Raw genomic sequence first — 27,303 nt, 5'->3', positions numbered from 1 at the left:
TTATGAAGAAAGGATTAAGTTCTGTAAATTGCAGTGTCTGGAGACTAGGCACCTGAGAGGGGATCTGATTGAGTTGTATAAGACTTTGAATGGTTTGAGCAAGCTCAATGCTGATGAAATTCTTCCTCTTGTACAGATTAATTGCCCGAGGGGAGATAAATTCAAAGTGAGGAAACACATTTGTAAAGATTATTATTATTACCATATGGTGCAAGGAAGTCTGAGGCTTATGCTGCACCGGCCAAAAAAAAAACAAAAAAAAAAAAAAACCCATTATCCTGAGAGAAGTAGAAAGGAATCACCAAGAAAGAGAAGAATGATGATATCCAGCTCAGGACCCTGGGTGTGCTTAGCCCGTACTCACCAGATGTGAGCCCCTGGGGGTAAATGGGAAGATTTTTTTTATTTTTTTATGGCTGATGCTAAATAAGCTTGCTTTCTTGCATCATATACCCCCTACTAATGCTAACAATCACGTATGATCAGAGGTATTCACAAGAGAGAGAGATAATTCATGAACTTTTACAATCTTTACTAGTGAAACAGGGTTTAATCTGGATCACCCAGTGGGGCCCTTTCGTATGTTAGCGGTTCACTTCTCGGTTACAGGGGCCATTCGTTTTTTCTGTCAGCCTATCCATCAGTGATCGCTATGCAGGTATGCAGTGTCAATAATTATGTTCCTAATGAGAATATCTGATTTATTGAAACTGGTGTCATATCTGAATTTCGTTATAAAAACATATAAAAGTTAAACTGAATAAACAGTGAAAAATGCTTTTTATACATGCCGGTTTCTGTGTTTGATGATGTGTTGCCTTTCTCAATTGTTTTTGTGCTACTTGAATTATTAAAAAAAAAAAACATATTGAGATCTGTAGTTTCTGTTGCTGTCATAACCAGTATTTTTCTTATACTGTATTGGAGATATGTTTACACCCGCGTTATATCCGAACCGCAGTAATTGAAGTTGTCCTGTATATTCAATAAATGCAATGATTATATTATCCTAAAACTGTAGAACTGCCTGAAGTGTCCTAATAAAGAATTGATTTTACTTTCTTTTTCCCCCCTCTCCAACCTTCCCACACACTGACCCCTAACATGTTGTCAATTGTGTTTTTATGCAGTGCGTGCTGAGGTACGTTGATTCCTCCCCTTTATTCGTTGAAATGCGAATTTTCTTCGTTTTCGTTAAATTGATTCGTTATTTGTTCCAACTTAAACGTATAACAATCAAGTGATGCAAGAAAGTATAAGCTCGAAAAATCGCCATTAGTGTTGGTTCACTAACAACACATTTAAGCACAGAAAATCACATTGTAATGTGTATTCTTCCGCGCTTCCGACAAAGTTCTGCCTTGCACAGCAATAGCATTGTATGTAGTTCCTCAGATTTCTTGGAAAAAGAAATATGAAAGTGTAAATTTATTGTCTGTGTTCAATAGTCTATACGTAAATTAACATAAGTTATTATGGAACCAATTCAAATTTCGGATGAATTATGTTTGAAGGAAGAGCATGTTGAGGCAAGTCCAAACAACATTTTACGTGTTCGTTATATGTCTGGTCCTGACATACATGTTAGTGATAACTCGATTATGTGTGTTGCATTAACTTGCTTTTAATGTAGATAGTCCATAATCGTTTGAGTTGAATAAGAGCTTTAAAAATTATAATTATAGGTAAAAGCAGATTAAAAAAAAAAAAAAAAGTACCATAGTTCATATTACAACCCACGGTGTTCTACCATCTTCTCGTCCGCCATTCATTGTGCGATTTGAACTTGATTCGGTGAATTCTGAGATTTTGTATTCGTATATGTTTTTCTTTTTCGCGAATATGAACAAAATGTCTTGAATGGAGCGCGTACCTTATTTCGCGTAGTGCGATAGTCGAGAATAGTATCCCAACAGACTAGCAGTTTGTTTCCCATGTGTGCATTATTTCGTAAGACCAAAAAAATATTTATGAAACTTTTCCTGAAAAATTTGGAATTGATGTCTGTTTTACGAAGTCATCTTGTTTCATGTAATATTTGAAATTTCGTTTAGTTTAATGGTAACTGTTGGTAATTCCCCCTGTAATTATAGGTAACTGCAGATTTAAAAAAAAAAATACCATAGTTCATATCACACTTGCGTGATATGGACTGGAGTGGCCAACACAAATTTCAAAAAGATTTCCTCTCTTGAATACTGGTTTCTTTTTGAACTCCAGCTACAAACATGTCTCTTCCCAGACTTTCGTGGTTGATTGTCAGTACTACCCTGATTTTTCACTTTCAGTCTGGTACAACAGCCTTTCCTTCTGTGCAAAACTGTGAGATTGATTGCCCAGAGATGTGGGAAGTCATAGCTTAGAGAATTCCTAGGAAAGCTGCAAGATCCATGGCTCAGTTTAATTTAAAAGCACCTTCCATTAACACTCTCTTCTTTGGACCTTATCTTAATAGCTGAAAACAAAACTCTCCCATCACAAATGGCTAAACTTATTCTGAGGAATCTCAACCAAACTAAAAATAACCATAATGTTACATCTTTCCTCTCCTTTCACCCGAACTTTACAGTTTAGATGTCTGTATGATCACATACCTTCCACATATTAGGTTATTCTGGTTTTCATGTACTCATGAACTGCATTTCTCTGCATTAACTATGTACATCTCGAGAATTTAGTGCTAACCAAGTCATGCCAGTACTATTATATCATAATAAGTACTTATTATAATTATATCATATTAGTGATATAATTTTCTAAATGTATGTTGTTTATATTCTACTTTAAGCCCCAATAGCTGTCTCATTAGTTGTCCCTTGGCAAGCTCAGCATTATCGGTATATTTCTGTACAATATAAATGGTAAATCTCGCTGGTCTGTCACTTTGTCCAGAATGCCTCTGGACAAACCTGCAACCACTGGCCTGTTTGTAGCTGTTGCTTTGATGTATTGTTGGAATTACCAAAAAAGACAGAATAAAATTTACTTCCATCAGACAAAAAACTAAAATCAATGATGCCATCAAGGCATCCAAGTCATTAAAATGAAAGTGGGCAGGACATCTTGCCAGAAAACAAGAGGACTCGTTGGATAAGCTCACAACTGTTTGGCTACCAAGAGAAGGCAAAAGAAATAGAGGAAGACAGAAAACTAGATGGCAAGATGAGTTAACATTTTAACCCAAGCACGGTACTAAGTACTATAGGTTCTAATACCTCTCATGTTTGGGGTTTTCATAAAAGAAATCCCTTATGGGCCCCACTTGGACAAGACTGGCATTGGACCAAGATGAATGGAGAAAATCATAGGAGGCCTTTGCCCAGCAGTGGGATTCCACAGGCTAACACAACAATTGAATTTTAGGAGACATTTACTTCTGCATTTCTTTTAAAAAATAGTTTATCAAAATATATGTTATTCAAACTTCAATTTTTTGGACTAATGTTAACACACCATTTCTAAAATCACCTGTAGGATGACCTAAAGATCATTTCAGAAACCATCCTTTTAGAATTATCACAGGCCATGTGATAATTCTGAAAGGTCTGCACTCCCCCATCTTTTGACACTTAGTCTTAACTGTGTTTACACAGTTAAGACCAAGTGTCAAAAGATGGGGCAGTGTGGATATATAGTCTTGACTATATAACCTTATATAGTCCCTATATATCCACTAAGTGTGGATATATAGTCTTGACTATATATAACCCTTTAAGTTACTTAAAGTTGTTTCCCCCTAGCATTTGCTTTAGGCACCTCCGTAGCCAGGTGGGAAGGAGCAGCAGTGCGTAGCACACGCTTCTTGATTAGACCGGGGTTCGAGCCCGTCACCACCAAATGTGGAGGATGCGGAAAGGTCAGGGAATGACCACCGCATATCCCGGAGCAATATGGCCTTAGTTGCTAATGCTCCTAAAAACCAAATAACAAACAAACAAACAGCATTTGCTTTCCTGATTTGATCTGCTGCTACCCTCAGAACATCCTATCAGTATTGCCTGTTTTGGCAACAAATAAGATGAAATATTGTGAAGAATGCAAGTGTTACTTTGGCCCATATCATGAGATAAACATGTATCTGTAATACCCCCTCTCTCTCCCAGTATCCTCAGTGATACTGGCAAAAATTGTGCCACCTTTGTTCAAGTGTATCCTGTCTCCACAAAATAGGTCCTGTTTAACTACAAGTGTGGGACATGGCGACAAAAATTTATCCCCAGAAGCCTTGCAGAGTCCCTGAAGTCTTGAGTTAATCCACAGGGCTTTCATTATATAGAGTCTCCTATCATGCCTGTGCAGATTTACAGACACATTCAAATTCTGATTTAACTTGTGATAATTTTTCAGCCTGGTCTTATATTTTTCAAACAGATTTATTTGTGTGCATTTAATATCATAGTGCTCTGTTTATCCCTGTGAAATCCTGACAATATCTTGTTGCTCCCATTAACACACACTCAACATGTCGGGATGTGTGCGTTGTCCTAATTATAAAAATGTTCCCCATTTGGTTGACATTGGAATCTCTCAATAAAATTAAATTGTTTTGAACCAGAGCAGTATGCATTTGATTATTCTGTTCTTGGACCTGAATTGAGGGTGTATCACTTGGCAGGTTAATAGAATATTGAGTCTCTCACAATGTCCCAGTTACATTTGTCTCTAGGGCAGGCAACTGCTTCAGTGAGTCAAATTCTTCTATTAGTGCATTAAGTTTAATTTGAGATTAGTGCACTCTTTATGTCAGGCACAAAGAAAATAATCACCAGTTGAGTGATGATTATCAACTAAATCAACCTTTGAATACATGTGTATCTGTTGGAATGGGTGCAAAGAAAGGCAGTGAGGGAAACAAAAAGGTATTTTTACCAAAGCCTGCCTTGATCAAATTACCCTTTTACCAAGATGAACTTGCCACTGCAAACTGCAGTGGCAAGGAAATTTGATAGAAGCTTTTTATGGAGATTGAGTGAATTACAAATATACTGATTTACTTTTTACATAAGGCACAGAAACTTAAAAGGGGAAAGGATGGATGCTGGACAAATGTGTAAAAATTTTCTTTCATTCAGAGAGTGATTGTTTGAAACAAACTTCCCTCTAGTTGTTGTAGAGGTAGATCATTTGAATCAATTTAAGGAAGAATTAGACGAATTATTAGATTGATGGACTGGTGAGGTGGTAGTTTTTTTTTTTTTTTTTTTTTTTGGCTAATGCTGCATATGTTTGCATTTGTCACTAATAATACGAATACTAAAAGTTATAATTGTTCTATAACAGGGTAACCTTTTTTACCTGCACTTTCCCCCAGTTATTCCCCCCCATCCAAAAAATACATGCATTTTAATTTTAATGGATGGATTATAAGAAAAGTCTGATCTATTCATAACAATTAAATATTTATTAAAAAATATGAAATAATTATAGTACTGGTAAGTAACAATAAGTTTGTGATTACTTACCAATTACTTTAACAAAAACAAGTTTTGTTAATGAAACAGTTGTGCAGATGGTTTGCAACAAGAAGTGCAATATCTGGGCTAAAATTACTTAACTTGATCCTTAGTTCCTGACATTCTAATATGTTCAGCCTGTTTCATATTTTCTCAGTAAATTATTAATATGGCTGAATCCAGAATGGCTGACCGGAACTTAGCTCTGGAGACTAAACATGGGTTGCACCGGTTGATGAGAGTCATCTACCACCTAGTATTGCCTGGTAACAAAGAGGGGTGGCATTCCTCCATGTGGTGTGGGCACACCACACCTTGACCCCTGCTTATTTTGATTCACACCTGGATGGTCACCGACAGTATGCTTGCACATTGGGGTTATACCCAGGCTTACTAACAGTCCCACCATCGTGAAGGTGCAAGCAGAGGATATCTGAGAGATGTACCTCAAGGACATATAACAGTTTTTATCGATATTTGTAAGAAGCTGGTCTGTGGTATGAAAGTTGTCTTGCCTATAGGGAGACACTGACTGATAAAACTCCAGTGATGTTGATAACTGTCTGTGAGGGTAGAATTCTTCAGTGTTCTGTGCTGAACAGTACCAAGGTGAGTGCACAGCAGTGCTGTTCATTATTCTGCACACAATATCTGACCTAAACTGCAATAAAAAAAGTAGACTTTTTTTTGACATTTTTGTGTTGTCTTGCTTGACAATATACAGGGTGTCTCAAAAATATTGGTACAAACGTTTAGGGGAGGTAGATAACATCTAAAGGAATGTGAATCGCATAGGAACCCATAACCGGAAACGTCACGGGGAAAGTAGTAGCAGAGGCACAAGAAGGAGAAATGACACAAGACAGTAATTAGTGGCAAACATTTATTTGACATAATATTAACAATGGAGTACGAGATGGATGCATTCCATGATGTTACAACAGATGCTCAAAGGTTCCACCATGAGACGCGATGCATGCGTGACACGACGCAGCATGGATTGGCGGACACGGTCGAACACACCTGGAGGAGTTTCTTTGACAGTAGCAGCAGCGCAGACGAGATCCATTTCCGTCTCCACAGGTGATTCATACACGATAGATTCGAGGGCCCCCCACAGATAGAAATCAAGGCTCGATAAATCAGGTGAGTGTGGGGGCCAGGCAACGGGTCCACCCCGGCCAATCCATCGACACCCAAAACGCCTGTTCAAATGGTCACAAACACACCTTCCATAATGGGCAGGCACCCCGTCATGTTGAAACCAAATGTTGCGTCTCACATTTGCTGGAACATCGTCAAGTAACGCTGGTAGAACTTGTTCAAGAAAGACCCGATATTTAGCGGAGTTCATGCGGGATGGTAACAGGTATGAGCCGACTAAGCAGTCACCAACCATACCTGCCCACACATTTATTGCGAAGCGATGTTGTGCCACACGGGGGTGCACACCTTGTGGGTTGTCGTGAGCCCACACATGAGCATTGTGCTGATTGAATAAGCCTTCCCAAGTGAAATAAGCCTCATCTGTTAACAAAACATAGGCTGGAAATTTCAAGTCTTGAACACTTTCTTGGAGAAACCACTGCGCAAAAGCCACACGTGCAGGATGATCTTGGGGGAGCAGTAACTGAACCCTTTGGAGATGAAAGGGGTGTAAGGAATCGTCATGCCAGACACACTGTACACTGCAACGAGACACTCCTAAGGCAGAGGCAACTCACGTGTGCTGGTAGTAGGATTATTCTGGACGGCATTCAACACACTTTGTTCCGTGGTGGGAGTTCGCGTCGAACAAGACCTGCCTGCTTTACTCCTGTTACCTCTAAATGACCCATAATCGCAAACAAACGGTGGTCCGGTACATGTCTGTCAGGGAAGCGTTCTCCATAAATTCGTTGAGCGGCTCGTCCATTGTCCTCTGCTAATCCATACACTAGGTGCATGTCTGCCAGCTCACAGTTCGTATATCGATGCATGTTCTTCGTGCGGTGACTACTGCTTGAATGAGTAAACTAGAAATTTTCCCTCTTGCGAACTGATGAACAGCGCCGTGTACCGACTTACGGTGACGTTTCTGGTTATGGGTTCCTATGCGATTCACATTCCTTTAGATGTTACCTACCTGCCCTAAACGTTTATACCAATATTTTTGAGACACCCTGTATATTGTCACCTCTCTAGATACTTCTAAACCAATAGAGTTGGATAAGGATATGGCATACACTCTGACATAAGTCTTTATGAATTTGGTCTGTTCTCCACCATGAAAGAGACCTTCTCTAATCATCTTTTAAACATAGGGCACCTTATTTGCCATAGACCAACTAAGTGGCACCTCTCTAGATACTTCTAAACCAATAGAGTTGGATAAGGATATGGCATACACTCTGACATAAGTCTTTATGAATTTGGTCTGTTCTCCACCATGAAAGAGACCTTCTCTAATCATCTTTTAAACATAGGGCACCTTATTTGCCATAGACCAACTTTGTGCATGTATATTTAAAAACTTCTCTACAGATAGAATTTTCTATTTATGATGTTTCTGGAAAAGTTATATTGATGGGAAGTGATTATATTAAAAGAATGTAATTATTAATTGGGTGATAATAGTAGTTTATTATTATTGTCTGGTTATCCACTACTTTTCTTTAACCTTTGTAATTTGTATTGTGTTCTCATTCTAGTTTATATTGATCTTTATTGTTTAAAAATATAAACAGTATGGAATAGAATAGTGGACAAAGTCATAAACAAGGCAAACAATATTAGTAAAATAGCTGGATGCTTAAATAATACTGTTTGGAACAATAAGAATCCAAGAAAAGAAACAAAAACAAGAATATATGAAGCAGTTTAAGATTTGTTTTGACATACAGATGCAAAAGAAGACCAAAGAAAAACAAAAAAAAAAAAAAACAGCTAAGCAAATAAATGAAACTATAGAAATGAAGATAATACATAAGATTGCACAAAAATAATTATGGGACAAAGTTAAGAGCTCTGTGATAAGAGCTGAATGCGAAATTTAACTCATAAACAACTGGATAAAAAATAGAAAACTAAAATGGAATGAATATATCAACCAAATGGAAAATGTAAGATTAGTAAAATGAAAAATAACGCACTGGACTCCAAAAGACAAGAGAGGCTTAGGAGGACCCAAATTAAGGTGGAAGGATGCAATAAGGCTGGAAAACTGAATAGACACTGGTAGCTTAATGTGGAAAGAAAGAAGAAAGAAATATAAAGAGCATACTCTTAATGGGTAAGATGTCAGGATGAGTACGAGTTACTGAGAAGCTCTTTCATGTATCAAAAATGCTACATCCTTACACACAAATGAGTTTGTCTGTCTTTCTTTAGTCTACTAAATGTATGTTATCATTTAGATTACATAGACTGCTTTACATAAAAGGATTTGACTCATGAAGATATATATTTATATGCAAGTTCAAAGCATGTTAAATCGATAAGTACATATGTTAAATTTGGTTGTTATATTGATTTAATATAGTTATGGTTTTTTGTTAATATAATATTAATGTTAATGCAGTTACAATATCATGATAAATTTGATAACCTGCAGAAGGTCACAAGATTGAACAGCTGTGTGGCGTGAGATATCCCGGGTGGTCAAACCATAGATACTTGAATATTTGGAGTGCAGCCCTTAGAAAAATATGAGCTGGAAAAAATGAAATAAAATATTTATTTAACAGAAACTTTTCTTTATTCTCAAATAGCAATAATGTTGTAGAGATTAGTATTGTTAGTGGCAAATGATGCAAGCTTATACAGCATCGGAAAAAAAAAAAGGCTAGTCTGGCTAGTCTCTGCCAGGGCCCTTTGAGCTTCCTAGGTGGTGACCAAGTAAAAAAAAAAAAAGTATGTGAGGGTGATAGCAAAAGAGTTGGAGTTGAAGTGGGAAGATGAGGAAAGAGGGCATCCTCCGGTGGGGGGGGGGGAGAGGAGAGAGAGAGAGTTTGTTGTTTGGTTTTTAGGAGCATTAGCAAATAAGGCCATATTGCTCTGGAATATGCGGTGGTCATTCCCTGACCTTTCCGCATCCTCCGTATTTGGTGGTGACGGGCTCGAACCCCGGTCTAATCAAGAAGCGTGTGCTTCGCACTTATTGCTTCTTCCCACCTGGCTACGGAGGCGCCGAGAGAGAGAGAGAGGTAAGGAGGGACTGAAGAGTTGGATCTCCCTGGACTGGGAAGCCCACCCAGATGCAGGGAAAGTAGAAAAATTTCAGGGCTAGAGTGTCCTGCTAGAGTGCCAATTTGGCTTACCACACCTGAAGACAGGTGTCAGCAGTACCTGACCCACTTTACAGTATGGAGCAATATGGCCTTAGTCACCGATGCTCCTAAAATCCTATAACAACAACTTTGCAGTATACAGGTGAAAAGGTTGACCGGTGGGATTTTTGCCCTTCCTTCTGGTGTTTGCATAAGTAAAGAATTCTTTGCTGCTTTTCTTTGCCAGAGACTTCTTGTAATCTGCATTAGCTTGCCTAACCTCCTTTGTGACTTGATTGAACACTAGTTTTTATGTACTGTAGATATCTGTATCATCTGAAAATTTGTATACGGCAATACCTTGCTTAGCACGGCTTCAAACAACATGGGTTTCACTATAAGACGGTTTTCAATTAAGTTTAAGTCGAAAATTTACTGTACACATTAAAACTCATTCAATAGCCTAGACACTTGCTCTACCTATATGCTGCATTATCATAGTCTAGGTATGCGTAAAAAATATATGCTGCGGTGCCAACTCTATTGTCTCACATGCACATGTGCCAATAACTCCCCTTGGGCAGTCAGCAGCAATGTGCAACAGTGTTCAGTATTCTTAATTCCATCCTGACGAGATGATGTGATAGCTTTTCAAACTTTTCATTTCACAATTTATTTTTTACCCCTTTAAATATGATCAAAACTATATTTGCATCTTGGCTAGAAATCACTGCCAACAACATGCGTTCTGTTTGGCAGCATGTTTTGTCCCATTTGGCAAATTTCGCTGGTTTTGAATTGCAAATTCAGACAATTCCGAAGACGTTGTGAAGATTGGAAGAGACTTGGAATTCAAAAATTTGGACACTAAATATACATGACTGCATTGACTCGCATGCAAATGACTTAGATGTTGCAGCTCTCCTTGAAATTGATGAGCAAACTGCATATGAAGAAGAGGAAAACAATTCTGAAGTGGAACCAAAAGAATTTTCGACAGAAGAATTGGAGAAAGTTTTTTAGGGTGGGGGGGGTGACATGGCCTGTGAGGTGAATATGAATGGAGATCCAGATGTTGAACATAGCATCAAGATATGACAAATTTTACAAGATGGGATTCGATGCCACAAAGACTTGTATGCCAAGAAAAAGAAGAGACGACTTCACCAGACTTTATTATTGAAATACCTAAATAAACAATAAAGTTTTTTCTCGTCTCTTATGTTGTTACCTTTTCATTAATAAAATTTTTGCAGTATTTTTTATTTCATATTCTTTTAATTGGCTATCAAGTGCAAATTGTTTATAGATTTATTATAATTTGTTTATAGACTGTTTCTCTGGTACGAATTCAATTAAAACCTATTATAATTATACCTCAATCAGCACCACGGTTTCACATAACAAGTTTCTGTACCAATTATCAGTGTTATGCAGGGTATTGCTGTACATCCTATGCATTTTTCTTCTCTGCCACAAGTGTCATCAGCTCATCTGACATCTATTTAGGTCTAAGCCTTGAATCTTTTAGTCGGTATAAAAACCATAGTAGCTTCTATATAACATTCCCATTTACAATTTGCTAATGCTATTGCTAATAAATTTACTAATGAATTTCATCAGTTGGGTCCCTGCATAGAATTTCAAAACTCTGAGATCATTGTACGCTGAGTGGACAGAAATCATGGGATACCTAAGTAATGGGTAGGCTCACCTTTTGCCCGGATAAGGGCAGTCACATGGTGAGGCATTCAGTCCATTACTTCGCAAAAGCATTCCACAGGTATTTCCATTCATGCTTGCTACACCACTGTCCATAATTCCATCACATTCCTGGGTGGAGGATTCAAAGCTTGAATGGACCTTTCCCAGCATCTCAAAGATGCTCCACAGGGTTCATGTCCGATGAACGAGGAGGCCATGCTCTTCGAACCGTGTTCTAGTCACCATGGCTCTTTGGAAAGGCACATTGTCCTGATGGACGAGTCCATCATCCTGTGGGTACACGATGACCATGAGGGGATGCAGATGGTCTGCAAGGGTGGACACATAATCTGGATGTTCAGAGATGCATCTAGACATACCAGAGGTCCCAACATGTGCCAGTTGAACATGACACAGACCATTACCGACCATCCACCTGCCCAAACAGTTCCTTGTTGACATGATGGGTGCATAACTTCGTGTGGTTCCCCCAGATATGCACCCTCCTGTCTGCTCAAAATATGCTGGAAATGGGACTTATTGGACTGAGAGACCTGTCTCCAATCATCCAAGGTCCAGTGCCGATGTTCTTTTACTCTTTGCCAGTTGAGGCAATGAGTCCTGTGTTGTGGTGTTAGTAATAGGACTCTGGTGGGTCGGCGGCTCCCGTAACCTATTGTGGCCAATGATTGCCTGATGGTCTTGGTGGAGACGTTTCTTGCACTGAAACACTGCGAGACAGATGGCCACGTTCATCCATCACCTTTCTCTGCCCAGAGCGCTGACCACGATTAGATGTTAGTTTGGAAATGGCATATTCCCAATACACTCTGAATACTGTTGAACAGAGATAGTGCAATTTCTGTACTACCTCCGTGATAGAGTGACTCGTGCATCAGGCACCCACTATTATCCCTCTTTCAAAGTCAGTTAATTCATGACGTTTATCCATACTGACATCGAATTACCGTCTACATGAATGCAGTGTACCTGTTTACCTGCCAAGAGGTGGGTTAACAGTGTCGTGTTACCCAGGAATCAGGTATCCCATGAATTCTGTCCTATCAGTATAGTTAACCTTTACAAAATGAAATTCCTTCCCTTGAGACTACTTACATCTTTTAAGTCCCACATATATACACTGTGATCACCACCACCTGGTAATTCTTTTATATGCAGTTTATTAATGCATGAAGGGATGCTGCTGATAATCAGATGAAGAGTATTTCTTTCTCTTCTTTCCTCTCTAACATGTTGGCGTAGAAAGCAATCTTCTAATAAATCCACAAAAGCCTTTCTACTTTGAGAGTGACCAACCCACAGGGTCCAATCAATATCTGGATAGGTAAATTCCCCTGTTATTTGATGATATGATTTAGTGGCCTACTCCCTATATTTCTACAGTTTTTTGTGATATGTGCCACAATCATTAGGCCTATAACACAGTTCTCTTGTTTTTTTTTTTTTCCTGTGCTTATGTCACTACAGACTGACTCAAACACTGCACTGGTCACCCATATTCTTCACTTAGCAGTGAAGTGCATCAAATTTTTGTCATGAATGCTACCTGTTACATAAAAATGGGTTACCAATCATGAATTTGTTGATTTATGTTACTGGTGAATTGGGATATTTTTCTCACAATTTGGCCTTGATGATCTTATAGTCTTGAATAAAAGTATTTGACTATAAACCCATTCAGACAGGGAATTAATCATGCATGTCTTTCTCATGAAAAATCCAGTTTGTGTGTGAGTGTAATCTAACAACCACTGTTCTGCATGCAGAGGTATACAGGGTGTTTCAAAAATGATGGTCAATAATTTAAAGGTGAAAAGTACAAACTAAAATAAGCAAAATGTCCAGTAAACATCAGGCCGCAAATGAACCGTTTTCGAGATAATGCACATTTTCTGTTAAGATCCGCCACTGACTATGGGAGCACTAGTTTAGCAAAAAACTGTGAATTCTTTGCTAAGGGTGGTTTTATTAAACATAAGATAATACATTTTGAATTTTTGGTATCTTATATTGATTTTAAAAAAAAATGCACTGGTAAATGCATGTTTAGTAATTGCCGTATTTTTTCTTTTCTAGATATTGCTGCCATCCCCATCACCTGATTCATGTTCTTCATCCAAGGTATTCTACTGAATATTCAATGTTTTTTGAATACTGAATATTCAGTATGTATATTTTTTTTTTTTTTTTTTTTGTTCTCAGTGTTAATTCCAGACTTAATTATCTTTAATGATAATGATCCTATACTATTATTGGTAAATATGGGTAGCTAGAGATTTTGAGAAGTAACTTTTTAATGCAGGATAAGAATTTCTGAATGGTTTAATTTCAGGAATGTGCGTGGAGTTAGATTGCATCAGAGCAAAAAAAAAAAAAAAAAAAACAAATTAAAAAGTTAGTGCAGTTAAATTCAAAGCTTGACAGTGAACAGATATTGACTATTTGTCACATGTTTTAATAGTGTTCAAAGAATCAATTTGAAGGAATGACAGGACCAGTTTAGGACAATACTTGGGAAATATCCAGAAAGGCAACCAAAACTGAGCACCTTTTTGATAGGGAGTAGTGAGCAAGGGATCATTTCATTCTTTCTCTCTCTTTTTTTTTTTTTTTTTTTATAGTGCCAAGGACTTTTAAGAAAATCTTAAGACCTGAACAATCAGATATAGGAAAGAACAGTGTGTATGTTGCAATATTTAAAATAGCATTCTAAATAATGCCTCTCTATGTTAATTTTCCCTTTTGCAGTTGACAGCCTGTGGCCCCAATGATGGTGACAGAGCTCAGAATTGCGCTCTCTAGAAATGAGTACAACTGTCCACAAAGTCAGCCTAAAGTAACTAATATCATTTTTAATCGAATAACATCACCCATTAAACGAATCCATTAAAAACTCAATCCGCTGTTGTGATCAGTTTTGGAACTTATTGGTTCCTTCATTACATGGGAGGCAAATATTATAATATTATTAATAAAAGGAGGGAGAATGTTTCAAATGCAGGTTATTGCGATATTTGAAATAGCATTCTAAATAATGCCTCTAAATGTCAAATTTTGCTGCTGACTGTCAGGAATACTGTGACCTGGTCTCTCCAGTAAAATGCGCAGACTTAACATTAGCATTAGTAAAAGCACATGATGCAAGAAAGCAAGCTTGTATAGCATCAGCCAAAAAAAAAAAAGCACCCTTCTCATTTCGCCCATCCACTTGCTCCAAATTTCTGTCTAGTTCTCCCTTGAATCTATTTAAGCTATCAACCTCCACAATGACAGATGGAAGTCTGTTCCAGCAATCAACCATCCACTGGCTAAAGGCAAACTTCCTCACATCTATCCTACAACTGTCTTTCCTCAATTTGAATTTATGCCCTCTCAGGCAATTATTCTGAGCAAGAGGAAAAATCCCATCAGCATTGAGCCTGTTCAAACCATTCAAGGCTTTATACACCTCAATCAGATCACCTCACAGGTGCCTAGACTCCAGACACTGTAATCTGCAAAACTTAAGCCTTTCTTAAGAGCAACCCTTTGTTCCATTCACTAATCTTCTTGCCCCTCTCTGTACTGGTTCCACCAGCTCTACATCCTTCTTAAAATGAGGCCTCCACACCTGTATACAGTACTCAAGGTGCAGCCTGACCATTGATTTTTTTAGCAGGATAAGGAGGTGATTATCCAAGGGGATAATCACCTCCTTATCCTGCTAAAAAAATTTCTGTATATCATTGACAAGACACCACGAGCTACTCTTGCAGGCCATTTGCACTGCTCAGAAAACTTCATATCTGCCTACACAATTACCCCCAGGTCCTTTTCATTCTCTACCACTGTCAGTGTAGTACCACACAGTTGATACATTACTCTGGTATTACTGCTTCCCATATGCAGTACTTTATATTTGTCAATGTTAAACTTCAGTTGCCAGCTCTCAGCCCATCTACTCAACTTTTCTAGATCCTGTTGCAGCAGCATACTGTCATTAGTGTCCTTTACAACCCTGCCAACCTTTGTATCATCTGCAAACTTGGACATTAAGCCTGATATGCCATCATCAATATCATTAATAAATTCAGAAAACAACAATGGACCCAACACTGAACCTTGGGGGACTCTAAGGTACTAAGGAAACTCTTAAACCAATAAACTAAATGAAGTAATTTCAGACCAGGTATCTTAACCTCCATCAGTTCGATAAATCACATATTTATAATACAGTGTCTCATAAGAAATGAGTACAGATAATAAGAGTGCATTGAAGAGTAGACTGTTGAACTAATTTATATATTATATATGTATATTACAATCCTTATAGCTATAAATAACTTGTATGTTGTTAAGTGTGTATTTAACACCTACAAAAGTATATATTTTTTGTAAATGTAAATAGGTTTGAAAAAAATATATATATAATTTTCTATAAGTTGGAAAATATTGCATGAAATTTTTATGTAATGCCCTCCTAGCAGATATGTTGTCCCAGAAGTGACACCAGTGATGGTGAATGAATAGATTTTCATTCATTCATTTATATTACTTATATGGGAAGGGTAATTTGAATATCTCTTCCTTTGAAGTTTGCCTGTTTTTCTGTCACTGACATATTTGCATTCATGCAACAGTTGCTTATGCGAATATATATGGGTGAGGGGGCACTCTTCGGACTGTTATTGTATAAACTGTTACTTGTCTACCCTGAGAAAATGGCACTTTGTATTATGCAGAGCTAGCTTTTACCTTATTTTCCAGATGTCTCTGTATTTTATCAATATCTATAACAATACATCTAATAGAAAATATCTAATCAGGTGAAGAATGTTTATTAAAATTGCTTATTTTTCTCCTTTTTTTTTAGGATAACATTAATGATGAGTCACTTCCATCAACGTCAACATCCATTGCACTTAATTCATGCAAGGTAATTTTAAAAATATAATTTAGAACTTCTTGTGTCTTTTAAAATTTATCAATATAAAAAAAAAAGCTCTGTTTATAGTGTAGTTGCCAGCAATTCTAAAAGTATTGGGAAAGTCATAAAAGTCAACTTCTCTCTTACAGTCTCAGTGTATCTTCAGAACAATAAAAAAAAAAGAAAAGAAAAAAACAATGATAGAAATTGAGTAACTGCTGTTTGTTCTAAAAATTTTAATGACAGTTTGATTATTGATTTACAGTTTTTAGCTATTAATAGCTCTGAGCTTGTCTGTTGATATTAACTTTGTAATAGAATTCACATCCATTTTTTTTATAGAATGGTATTTAAATGGAAAGACAAGTCTTTTCAAAGATATTGAACTCAAATATTAAGGCTATCAAAACAAGTTGTTTGTATGCCACACTAGGAATAAGCAACACCTTGCTAAGAAGAGAATGTATAATGTTACTTATTTCTAATGTGATGCCAACCACAGTCAGCTGTTTAAATACTTTGGTACCTTTTTTGGTGGGCACTTTTGCACTTCATCACTGTACGGCGCCTCTGTAGCCAGGTGGACAGGAGCAGCAGTGCGTAGCACACGCTTCTTGATTAGACCGCAGTTTGAGCCCGTGACCACCAAATATGGATGATGCGGAAAGGTCAGGGAATGACCACAGCATATCTCCAGAGCAATATGGCCTTAGTTGCTAATGCTCCTAAAAACCAAATAACAAACAGACAATCACTGTAGCATCCAACAATCCAGTGGTGAATTAACTTACAAGATGAGCAGAGCGAACAGATTTGAAAATGAAAGTTGAGCTATTAATAGTTCCAGACCTGTTTTTACATAGGAACTTTGTCTATACTATTACTTGCATCCATTTTTTTTATAATTATTCAATCTATATCATTTCTAGTAGCGAATGACAAACTGGTTTAAGTTAAACTTTATTAAAATAAACAAATAGATATATACATAAATAAAGTACTAAAACAGATATAAAATAAAAGCGTTAAAAAAAAAAAATATATATATATAAATAAAAAGCAATAAAATAGCAGCTTTTGGGGCAAGGTCTCCCTTCATCGGTGTGCAGTGTACTGAGTATATATATGCGTAGGGTAAAATAACAAGATGACTGGGCATGATTTTAAATCACAACTCCAGTGCTGGTAATGCAGTATTACGCATGCATAAGGAATGCCAGCACTCATTGAACTGTAGTATGGCACACACTCCATAATGGGATGTATATGCAGTCCCCTACTATGATTCATAGTACTATTACAGCTATGTGGAGCACCTCAAGCCATGAGCTGTGGTGGTAATTGTGTGTGAATTTTCAATGTCACGTCAGGGATCAAGTTTATGTTGCTCAACCCAGTAATGTTCAGCAACAGCAGAGCATTCAAAGTTAGTGGTGCAGAAAGCCACCTCATGCTTAGAAACACTATCTTTTAAACTCCGGGCAGTCTCACCAACATAACATCCCACAATCTGGACACTTAAAATGGTAAATGGAACCACTCCGTAAAAAGGGGGGAATAGGTGTTTTCACTCTGGAAATAATGGAATACAACTTCCTTCCAGGGAATTGCGCACACATATATGGTAACAGTGTAAAATTCTAGTGAGATGCACTCGGATAATAAGGGATGTAAGCAATAGAGATAAACTCGTTATCAGGGAGGGAGGATTTGATCGAGTGATAAAATCGCGAGCTTGCAACTCACACCTAGCCAGAACACCAGGGGGATAACTGCAATTAGAAGGCTTTGTTCTTACTTTAGAAATCTCCAATTGCCTATCATCCTCGAACTCAAATGCATCCATGTGTGGGTAAATAAGGTATGAGCAGTGCTATGTAGATGCCCAGGAGCATGCACAGATCCATAATTAGTAAATTGGCCCATACACAGGTTTCCCGAAGACAGAGGTTGTAAGGTGTGTACCCACAAATTGGACTAAGACATCTAAGAAAGGAAGAGTATTATTATTTGTTTCCAGTTCAATAGTAAATTTAATGAAGGGTGAAAGGTAATCGAGATATTGAAGGAGTCGAGTTCCTGATCCTTGAGGGACAATAGCAAAGAAGTCATCGACATACCGACACCAGAGGGTGATGGGAACAGGTAGATTCAAAAATATGACTCTCAAGTTCCTTCATAGCAATGTTAGCTGTGATGGAACTGACAGGGGCACCTATAGCCATGCTTTCAAGGTAGCATCACCATCCAAAAGTCGTGCTGCATAGGAACAGAAGTGAACAGGGAAACCACGACCTCGCCCTTAGAAATGATAAAATTCTTAATAATATGTAAAAAATGCTCACTGCTAGATACAGTATGGTCAGTTCACCCAATAAGGAGTGCTAATAAACTGGGGTTGGAAAGTTCATACGTAGATGTGTTACAACAGGAAACAATAATAGGTTGCAAGGGAATAAGAGGTTTATGGATCTTCGGGAGTCCATAAAATTGTGGGAGATGGCAACCTGTTGCATGGAGTTTCCAACAAACGTTTTTTGAAATCTTGTTAGATAGAAACCACATATGTACAAGCTGAATTCCAACTTCTCCAATACCTTGATGGGAGAATTCTGCATGGGTTCATAGACTTCACGATCTTGCACAAGAGAGAGAGGGCCTTGCGTGTATAATCAGATTTGTCCAGAACAACAGACCCTTATTGGTGGGCAGGATTACAATGCTATCATCTTTGCATAAGGAGCTAAGGGCTTCCTGTTAATAGAGTTTCATATAGGTAATAGCAGGTCAGACATGTTGTAAGATGGAAGCAGTTTTAAAGTGAATTTCATTTGCAGTCTCTTCGGATAATCGGCCAAGTGACATTTCCACTCCCATAGCCAGTTTAGTAATAGGAGATTTCCGAGGAAGGTGGCAAATTTCATGCCATAAGTTAAGAGGGCAATCCATTCTTTCTTAGATATCTTTGTCCAACATATGGGTACACACCTTACAACCTCTGTCTTCAGGAAACCTGTGTGTGCAGGCCAATTTATTAATTATGGGTCTACACATGCTCCTGGGTATCTATGTAGCACTGCTCGTACCTTATTTACCTGTGCATTCCAGTTCCATTAATGATAGGCATTTGAAGCTTTCTAATTGCTGTTATCCCCTAGTGTTCTGGATAGGCGTGAGTTGCAAGCTCGCAATTTTGTCACTCGATCAAACCCTCCCCTCGATAATGAGTTTACCTCTATTGCTTACATCCTTTATTATCCGGGTACGTCAGAACGTCTCTCTAGAATTTTACGCTGTTACCATATATGGTGTGTGGTAGGAAATTGCATTCCATTATTTCCAGAGTGAAAACACCTATTCCTCCTTTTTTATGGAGTGGTTCCATATACCATGTTCCTTGTCCGGGATGTGTTATGTTGGTGAGACTGCCAGGAGGTTAAAAGATCATGTCCAAGAGCATGAGTTTTTACGGCTCCAGCTAATAGTGAAGTTTTTCTCAAATTTTTGCTGTTTTATTGACTTAAATTGGCATATTAATTTATATTCTAGAACAGGAGTCAGCAAACTTTTTTTTTTGGAAAGGGCCAGATCGTAAAATTTTTAGGCTCGGCGGGCCAGGTAGCAAGCTCGAAGATATTTACATGGGTAATTCTATTCACAGAGCAACAAAAAAAAAAAACAGGTTCAAAATCGTTTTATTAGGAAATGATATTTTACATAATATTTATACACATGCTGACACTTACAAAAAAATGAATAAAATATTTCCATTTATTAATAAACGTATTATAGAACTGGTTAAATTTTGTACTAATGTAATACGAATGTAATTGTTTTTTTCTGAGATAATATTTCATCATACTGGAGTTCAAAGTTAGTATTTCCTATCATTAAAGTTGTTTGTAAATGGTCAACTGTTAATAATGATCCGTATTGCGATTTTGCATATTTCATTTTCGAAAATGTCTTTTCACATTGGTAAGTACTCCCAAATACAGATATAAATCCCCGTGCATATGATTTTAATTGACTGTATTTATCTTCCAAAAGATATTTATAGAATTGGGTTAGATCCATTTCTTTAAACCTAACCTTTAGCATATCATCGTTTTGCAGATCAATCACTTCCAATTGAAGGTCTGATGGAAGCTCCTCAATTGTACAGCCAAATGGATTTTGAAATATGGAAATGTCTTTTGCACTTGCATCAAGATCCAGAAAATGCTGTTGTAACTGTAGTTTAAGTTCAGAAAATATATCCGCCGCAAATTTTTTTGGGAATAGGGATTTCGCTAATATTTGAAATTTTTTACAGCATGGAAAATGGTCAAACTTGGTTAATGTGATTTGTGTTTCAAACAATGCAAATTTTTGACGATATGACTTTATGATAGAATACGTTTCACATATGAGCACTGTTTTCTCCTGTAATTTTAAGTTAAATTCGTTAAGATATCCCACAATGTCTGTAACAAATGCTAATTTCCATAGCCATTCATTGTTAGATAATAGTGGTTGTGGGCAATTTTTCTCATTTAGAAAAATTTCTATTGCTTCTCTGAGTTCAAAAAATCTCAATAAAACTTTTCCATTGCTGAGCCGTCGAACTGTTGTATGGTAGGGCAAATCAGGATATTCGGCTTCAGTCTCTAATAAAAAATCACGAAACTGACGATGGTTAAGTCCACGAGAGCGAATAAAGTTAACCGCTGACACAACTGGTTCAATAACACAGGACAGATTGAGGTGTTTCCCACAAAGAGCTTGGGTGCCTCCGTAGCCAGGTGGGAAGGAGCAGCAGTGCGTAGCACACGCTTCTTGATTAGACCGGGGTTCGAGCCCGTTACCACCAAATATGGAGGATGCGGAAAGGTCAGGGAATGACCACCGCATATTCCCAGAGCAATATGGCCTTAGTTGCTAATGCTCCTAAAAACCAAATAACAACAACAACCACAACAAGCCTGCTGGTGAATAATACAATGAATTACTGGAGGTTTTGAACATTTAGCTTCTTCACAATCCTTAAAAATTTGTCCAACTAATCCTTTCCCAGTTCCACACATATTTTTACCACCATCAGTTGTGACACATTTTAACTGATTCCATTGCAAATTGTACTGTGTTAGCGATTTCTTGACTTCCTTGAAGATACCTTCGCCTGTAGTTGTTCCTTGCAGACTATTCATAGAAGCTAATTCTTCAGTAACCTCAAACTCAGTATTGACTCCTCGAATAAACAGCAACAATTGGGCAGTATCGGTAATGTCTGTAGACTCATCAAGAGCCAACGAAAACCACTTGAAATTTTTTGCCTTGTCTTTTAATTGACTCTTGAAGTGGCTCCCGATGTCCTCAACTCTTCTAACAGTTGTTCTCGCCGAAAGACTGACAGATCAAAACAAATCCATTTTCTCTGGACACATTTCTTCGGCTGCCACAAGCAAACATGATTTAATTAATTCACCATCAGTAAATGGTTTCCCTTTCTTGGCTAATAAATGAGCTATTCGTAAGCTTACTTTAGTTACTGCTTCATTATCATTTTTTATTTTAACGAATAAATTGCATTGTGATGATGCATTACGTTTTAAACTTTCCAATTTTAGTTTCCGTTGATTTTCTGCGAGTTTTGAATATTGTGCCGCATGCTTAGTTTGGTAATGACGACGTATATTGTACTCTTTTCACACAGCTATTGTGTCATTACATAACAAACATGATACTTTGTCATTTATTTCTATGACAAAATAATTCACGCTCCATTCAGCTTTAAAAGCACGACATTCAAAGTCCATTTTTCTCTTCATATTTGGTCTTGAGGGTGACATGGAAACGGTGGGTAATAAAGAAAAGAGGAAAAAAAAGATCACAGAGTGCTGTGACAGACAATACCACGTGTGCCGCTAAAGCAAAACTGAGAGAAATGCTGGCAACACTTGTTCTACGGTAGACGACAGAACGCAAATATGCGACACCAGTAGCGCCACGTGCGGTCATTATTCGCAACTCGACTCTCGGCTATTGTACTGCGTAATTTGATTTATGTTTAATTTTTTTCATGTAAAAAACAATATTAACCCGCGGGCCATAGTTTGCTGATCCCTGTTCTAGAAGTAGCTTTATATCTCTAGTTATGATACTTAGTTTAATTTGAACTTAGAGAGATTTTGTAGGTTATTACATAAATGTATCGTGTTGGACAAGTTTTTGCAGCTCCGCCGAATGCTAAGTTTTTAATTATATTTAGCCATTTTATTGACTAAATTGTTATACCAAATTATTTTCTATTAGTAGCTTAGAGACCTAGTCAAGCTCCTTGGTTTATTTTGAATTTAGATAGTGTGATTTTGAAAGTTAAGTAATACATACTGTCCGTAGATTTACCATTCGTAACTTGCTGCCATTGTTATTCAATACGACGTATATCATGAACTAGATAGCATAAGGTTTAATGTAAAACTAGATAGTGAAACACGTAGCACTGTAATAGAAATTTGTTAGCTTGGTATAGTATAGTATTATCAATTCATCAGTAAAATTTATTAATCTTATTAAACTTCATTGTCAATTAAATTGTACTTTTTTAACTAAATACATGTATAAACTTAGATTTTGCAAATGTAACATTATTAATTAATACATATAACTTGATAGGAGATATGGAAGTCATATAACGTAACTCGGAGATAATACTGGATACTGAATATATATATATATATATATATATATATATATATATATATATATACTCTGAAATATATAGTGTTATTTTGGCCTATATGAGAGCTTCAAGGACAGGGTGGATGCCCTCAAAGGATTTAAATTGAGGGTCCATCAAGCTCTCAGCTGCCCACATCAACGCCAGAGCTTGCACTTCAACACCATGCAACACAGCGGAAACACCCAAGGCAAAATGTGCTGGTCCCACGGGAACTAGTAGTTGTCGGTGACTCTAGGTGAATCTGCATCCTTCCTCATTTTAGGAAGGATGTAGATTTGCTTGAGCGTGTACAGAGAAGGGCAACAAGATTGGTGAGGGGAATGAAGGGATCCTCTTACCAAGAGAGGCTTAAGTTCTGCAAATTGCAGTGGCTGGAGACTAGGCACCTGCGCGGTGATCTGATTGAGGTGTATAAGGCCTTGAATGGGTTGAGCACGCTGAATTCTGATGGGATCCTTCCACTTGTTCAGAATACAAACCTAAGGGGGCATAAATTCAAATTAAGAAAGGACAGATGTAGAATAGATGTGCGGAAATTTGCCTTTAGCCAGCAGGTGGTTAATTGCTGGAACAAACTTCCATCTGTCGTTGTGGAAGTTGATAGGTTAAATAAATTTAAGGAGGAACTGGACAGGCATTTGGAGGGAATGGTGTGATATTTTTTTTTTTTTTTTTTTTGGCTAATGCTGCATAAGCTCATACACTTGCTTTCTTGCATCACATGCCACTACTACTACTACTACTACTATTTTCAGGGAAATGGGTAACATATTGTAAAAAAGGAAAGGTGGAACATGACCAGGGTATCTCTGCCGGTGGCAAAGGCTGATGTACACGTTGGCACTAATGATATTAAGGGTAGGAGACCGGCGGAATTACTTAACAGGTACAGATCAATGTTGAAAAAAAAGCCGTGGGTTAGAGTTGAATTCGAAAATGTCTGCAATTCTGCCCAGACATGATAGGAGGGAGTATATGATAAGCACCTTGTCCATCAATTCGGCCCTGGAGAGAGATTGTGCAAGGCTCAAGGGGTAGAATTTTTCTCAGCCTGGTCTGTGCTTGTTAACAGGAGATACTGCTTCTACAGAGATGGGATACACTTAAATAGAAAGGTTGCAAGAATATTTGCAAGAATGGGGGAAGCTGCTCCCATTTCACCCCTCCGTTTGTTCCAAATACCTGTCCAGCTCAACCTTAAATTTATTTAGGCTATCAACGTCCACAACAAAAGATGGAAGTCTGTTCCACCAATCAACTACCCGCTGGTAAAGGCAAACTTCTGCACATCTATCCTACAACTGTCTTTCCTCAATTTGAATTTATGCCATCTCAGGTGATTATTCTGAGCAAGAGGAAGAATCTCATCAGCATTCAGCATGCTCAAATCATTCAAGGCTTTATACACCTTAAACAGATCACCTCGCAGGTGCCTAGTCTCCAGACACTGTAATCTGCAAAACTTAAGCTTTTCTTCGTAAGAGCAACCCTTTGTTCCATTCACTAATCTTCTTTCCCTTCTCTGTACTCATTCCAACAGCTCTACATCCTTCTTAAAATGAGGCCTCCAGACCTGTATACGGTACTCAAGGTGTGGCTTGACCATTGCCTTATACAAGGGGATAATCACCTCCTTATTCCTGCTAGAAAAATTCATATTTATCATTAACAAGACACCATGAGCTACTCTTTCAGACTGTCTGCACTGCTCAGAAAACTTCATATCTGCCTGCACAATTACCCCAGGTCCTTTTCACTCTGTACCAATGTCAGTGTAGTACCACACAGTTGATGCACTACTCTGGGGTTACTGCTTCCCATATGCAGCACCTGACATTTGTCAATGTTAAACTTCATTTTCCATCTCTCAGCCCATCTGCTCAGCTTTTCTAGATCGTGTTGCAGCAGCGTACTGTCATTAGTGCCCTTAATAGCCCTGCCAACTTGGTATTGACTGCAAACTTGGACATTAAGCCTGATATGCCATCATCAATATCATTTATAAATACAGAAAACAACACTGAACCCTCCGGGAATCCATTAATAATATTAGTCCACAAAGAGCAGTGTCCATTGATTACCACTCTGTCTTCTCCCACTCAACCATCCCTTTATCCACAGCAGCAATTTGCCTCCAATGCCACACTGCTCCAATTTGTGTAGCAGTCTTCCTTGTGCAACAGTATCAGAAGCCTTTCTAAGATCCAAATATATGATATCAAAATTATTCTTTGCATCCAGTTCCTTTGTGATCACATCATAGTATCCAGTCAAATTGGTCAGACAAGACTTCCCCTTAACAAACCCAAACCCACGCTGTGTCTGAGCTATAACTGAAGTATTGTCTAGATCACGGGTGGCCAACAAGTCGATCACAGCTTTAATTTCGGTAGATCACGAAGGATTTTAAATATATATAAAAAATAGATTAGTCAAGATCTAAATGTTATTATTATTATGTGCCCCACTGCATACGCTTTTTACAAACCCGTTGAACCATTTGTCTACTCTTGTTGCAGCCACTAGGCTTCTGTTGTGAAAATTCATGCAATTATGTTGTGGAGAGCAGTGTGTGTGTCTAATTCTTATTTAGCTTACTTAATATTAATAAGTGGGCAGTACTTATATGTTAATTTATTACACTTTGATTTAAAATGAATACTACGAAAAAGAGTAAAACATATCATTTTCATCAAGAGTGGGAACTAGAATTCTTTTTTGAAATGATAAAAGGTGTTTTGACCAACACCTCAATTAATCTAATTTATTTACCAAACTCCTAGCATTGGTGTACATGCAAGTATACATGCACCTGTTCCTATTCTTAGCTACCCTAACACAACCCATGTGTTTACTTGTACCGCAATGACTCTCAGCAGTCTCTGAAATCCCTTGCATCTTGTTTTCCAGGTTGCTGCTCATTCCAGTAGAAGCAGCGCAAGAATCACTTTCACTTCTCCCAGCGGCTACTATTAGTCAGTGCATCCCCCCAATCTAGCAGTTTTCTGACCCACCTAACACTGCCTTGATGGCATCAGCAAATATTCTTGCACCCTTTCTATTTAAGTGTATCTCATCCCTGTAGAAGCAGTCTCTCTTGTTAACAAGCACAGACCAGGCTGAGAAAAATTCTACCCCTTGATCCTTGCACAATCCTTCCAGGGCTGAATTGATCAACAAGGCTCTCATCATATACTCCCTTCTATCGTTTTTAAGTTTATCGTATGATGTGAGCAATACAAGAACTAACCAGTTTTTTCCTGCTTCCTTCGTGTATCGTGGCCGCAAGGTCCAACCGGAGAGTATGGCACCATCGTAATATCGAAGCATGAGGCGGGATATTATGTGTCTGGGCAGAACTGCAGACACTTTCAAATTCAACCCTAATTCACAGCTTTTTTTCAACAGTGACCTGTACTTATTAAGTAATTCTGCCGGTCTCCTACTCTTAATATCATTAGTGCCAACGTGTACAACAGTATCGCCTTTTGTGCCCTTAAAAGATGATATCTGCTCTACAACATCATCAACCTTTGCCCCTGGCAGACATACCCTGGTTCTGTTCCACCTATCCTTTTTACACAATATGTTCCCCGTTTCCCTGACAATAGAGTCACAGACAACTACTAGTTCCTGTGGGACCAGTGCATTCTGCCTTGGGGGTTGCCGCTGTGTTGCATGATGTTCAAGTGCAAGCTCTGGCATTGATGTGGGCAGCTGAGAGCTTGATGGGCTCTCAATTTAGATCCTTCTAGGGTATAAGGTATAAGGTATGTTAGTGTCTAACGGCTCCTGGGATTTCTCCCATCTCCGCGGGTGTACATTGTATCGGGGCCAGAGATTTGAAGTGTGTGGGGGTCATGTGCTGTGTATTGTGTTGTGCCCTTTGTTTCTCCGGTCTATTAGCCGCCGAACCCCTAGTGGGACCCGACGTTACCACACCATGCCACGGGGAGGCTGACCGGGTGTACCACTGTAGCTAGAGTACTCTGGCGGGTCCTGCCACCTACTTTCCTGGGATTTCAGTGGCTAGGACCAGATTTAAGAATGAGATGATCGCTGTTTCTTGAGCAACGGTTGTAATTTTAACAGAGCGTAGGGTTGTTCGCTGATAACTTGTTCTAGGGCCAAATAGGTCGGGCAGTAATTTTGATGTTTTTAGATTTAGACCTGTGGGGGCATGAGTGTGTGTGTATATAAAAATATATATACACACACACCCACACACAAATATATATATATATATAA

The 27,303-nt window shown here is 38.1% G+C and overlaps 1 protein-coding gene across 1 annotated transcript in view; it reads left to right on the top strand.

The window, feature by feature from the left end:
• Nucleotides 1–1,414: 1,414 nt before the first annotated feature.
• The window catches only part of LOC150087723 (tumor protein p73-like), a 104,342-nt gene continuing 78,453 nt past the window's right edge, over nucleotides 1,415–27,303 (top strand). The window contains exons 1-3 of the mRNA XM_090369920.1: nucleotides 1,415–1,529; nucleotides 13,502–13,546; nucleotides 16,278–16,340. Of these exons, the coding sequence (XP_090226046.1) occupies nucleotides 1,476–1,529; nucleotides 13,502–13,546; nucleotides 16,278–16,340 (162 nt within the window). The 5' untranslated portion in view covers nucleotides 1,415–1,475. The remainder of the gene's footprint in view (nucleotides 1,530–13,501; nucleotides 13,547–16,277; nucleotides 16,341–27,303) is intronic.

Source organism: Mastigoproctus giganteus, chromosome 3 (genome assembly GCF_048544385.1).
Source record: "Mastigoproctus giganteus isolate SK-2022 chromosome 3, ASM4854438v1, whole genome shotgun sequence".
Lineage (NCBI taxonomy): Eukaryota > Metazoa > Arthropoda > Arachnida > Uropygi > Thelyphonidae > Mastigoproctus > Mastigoproctus giganteus.
The sequence above is the reverse complement of the archived record's forward strand: the minus strand, read 5'-3'. Positions and strand labels throughout refer to the sequence as shown.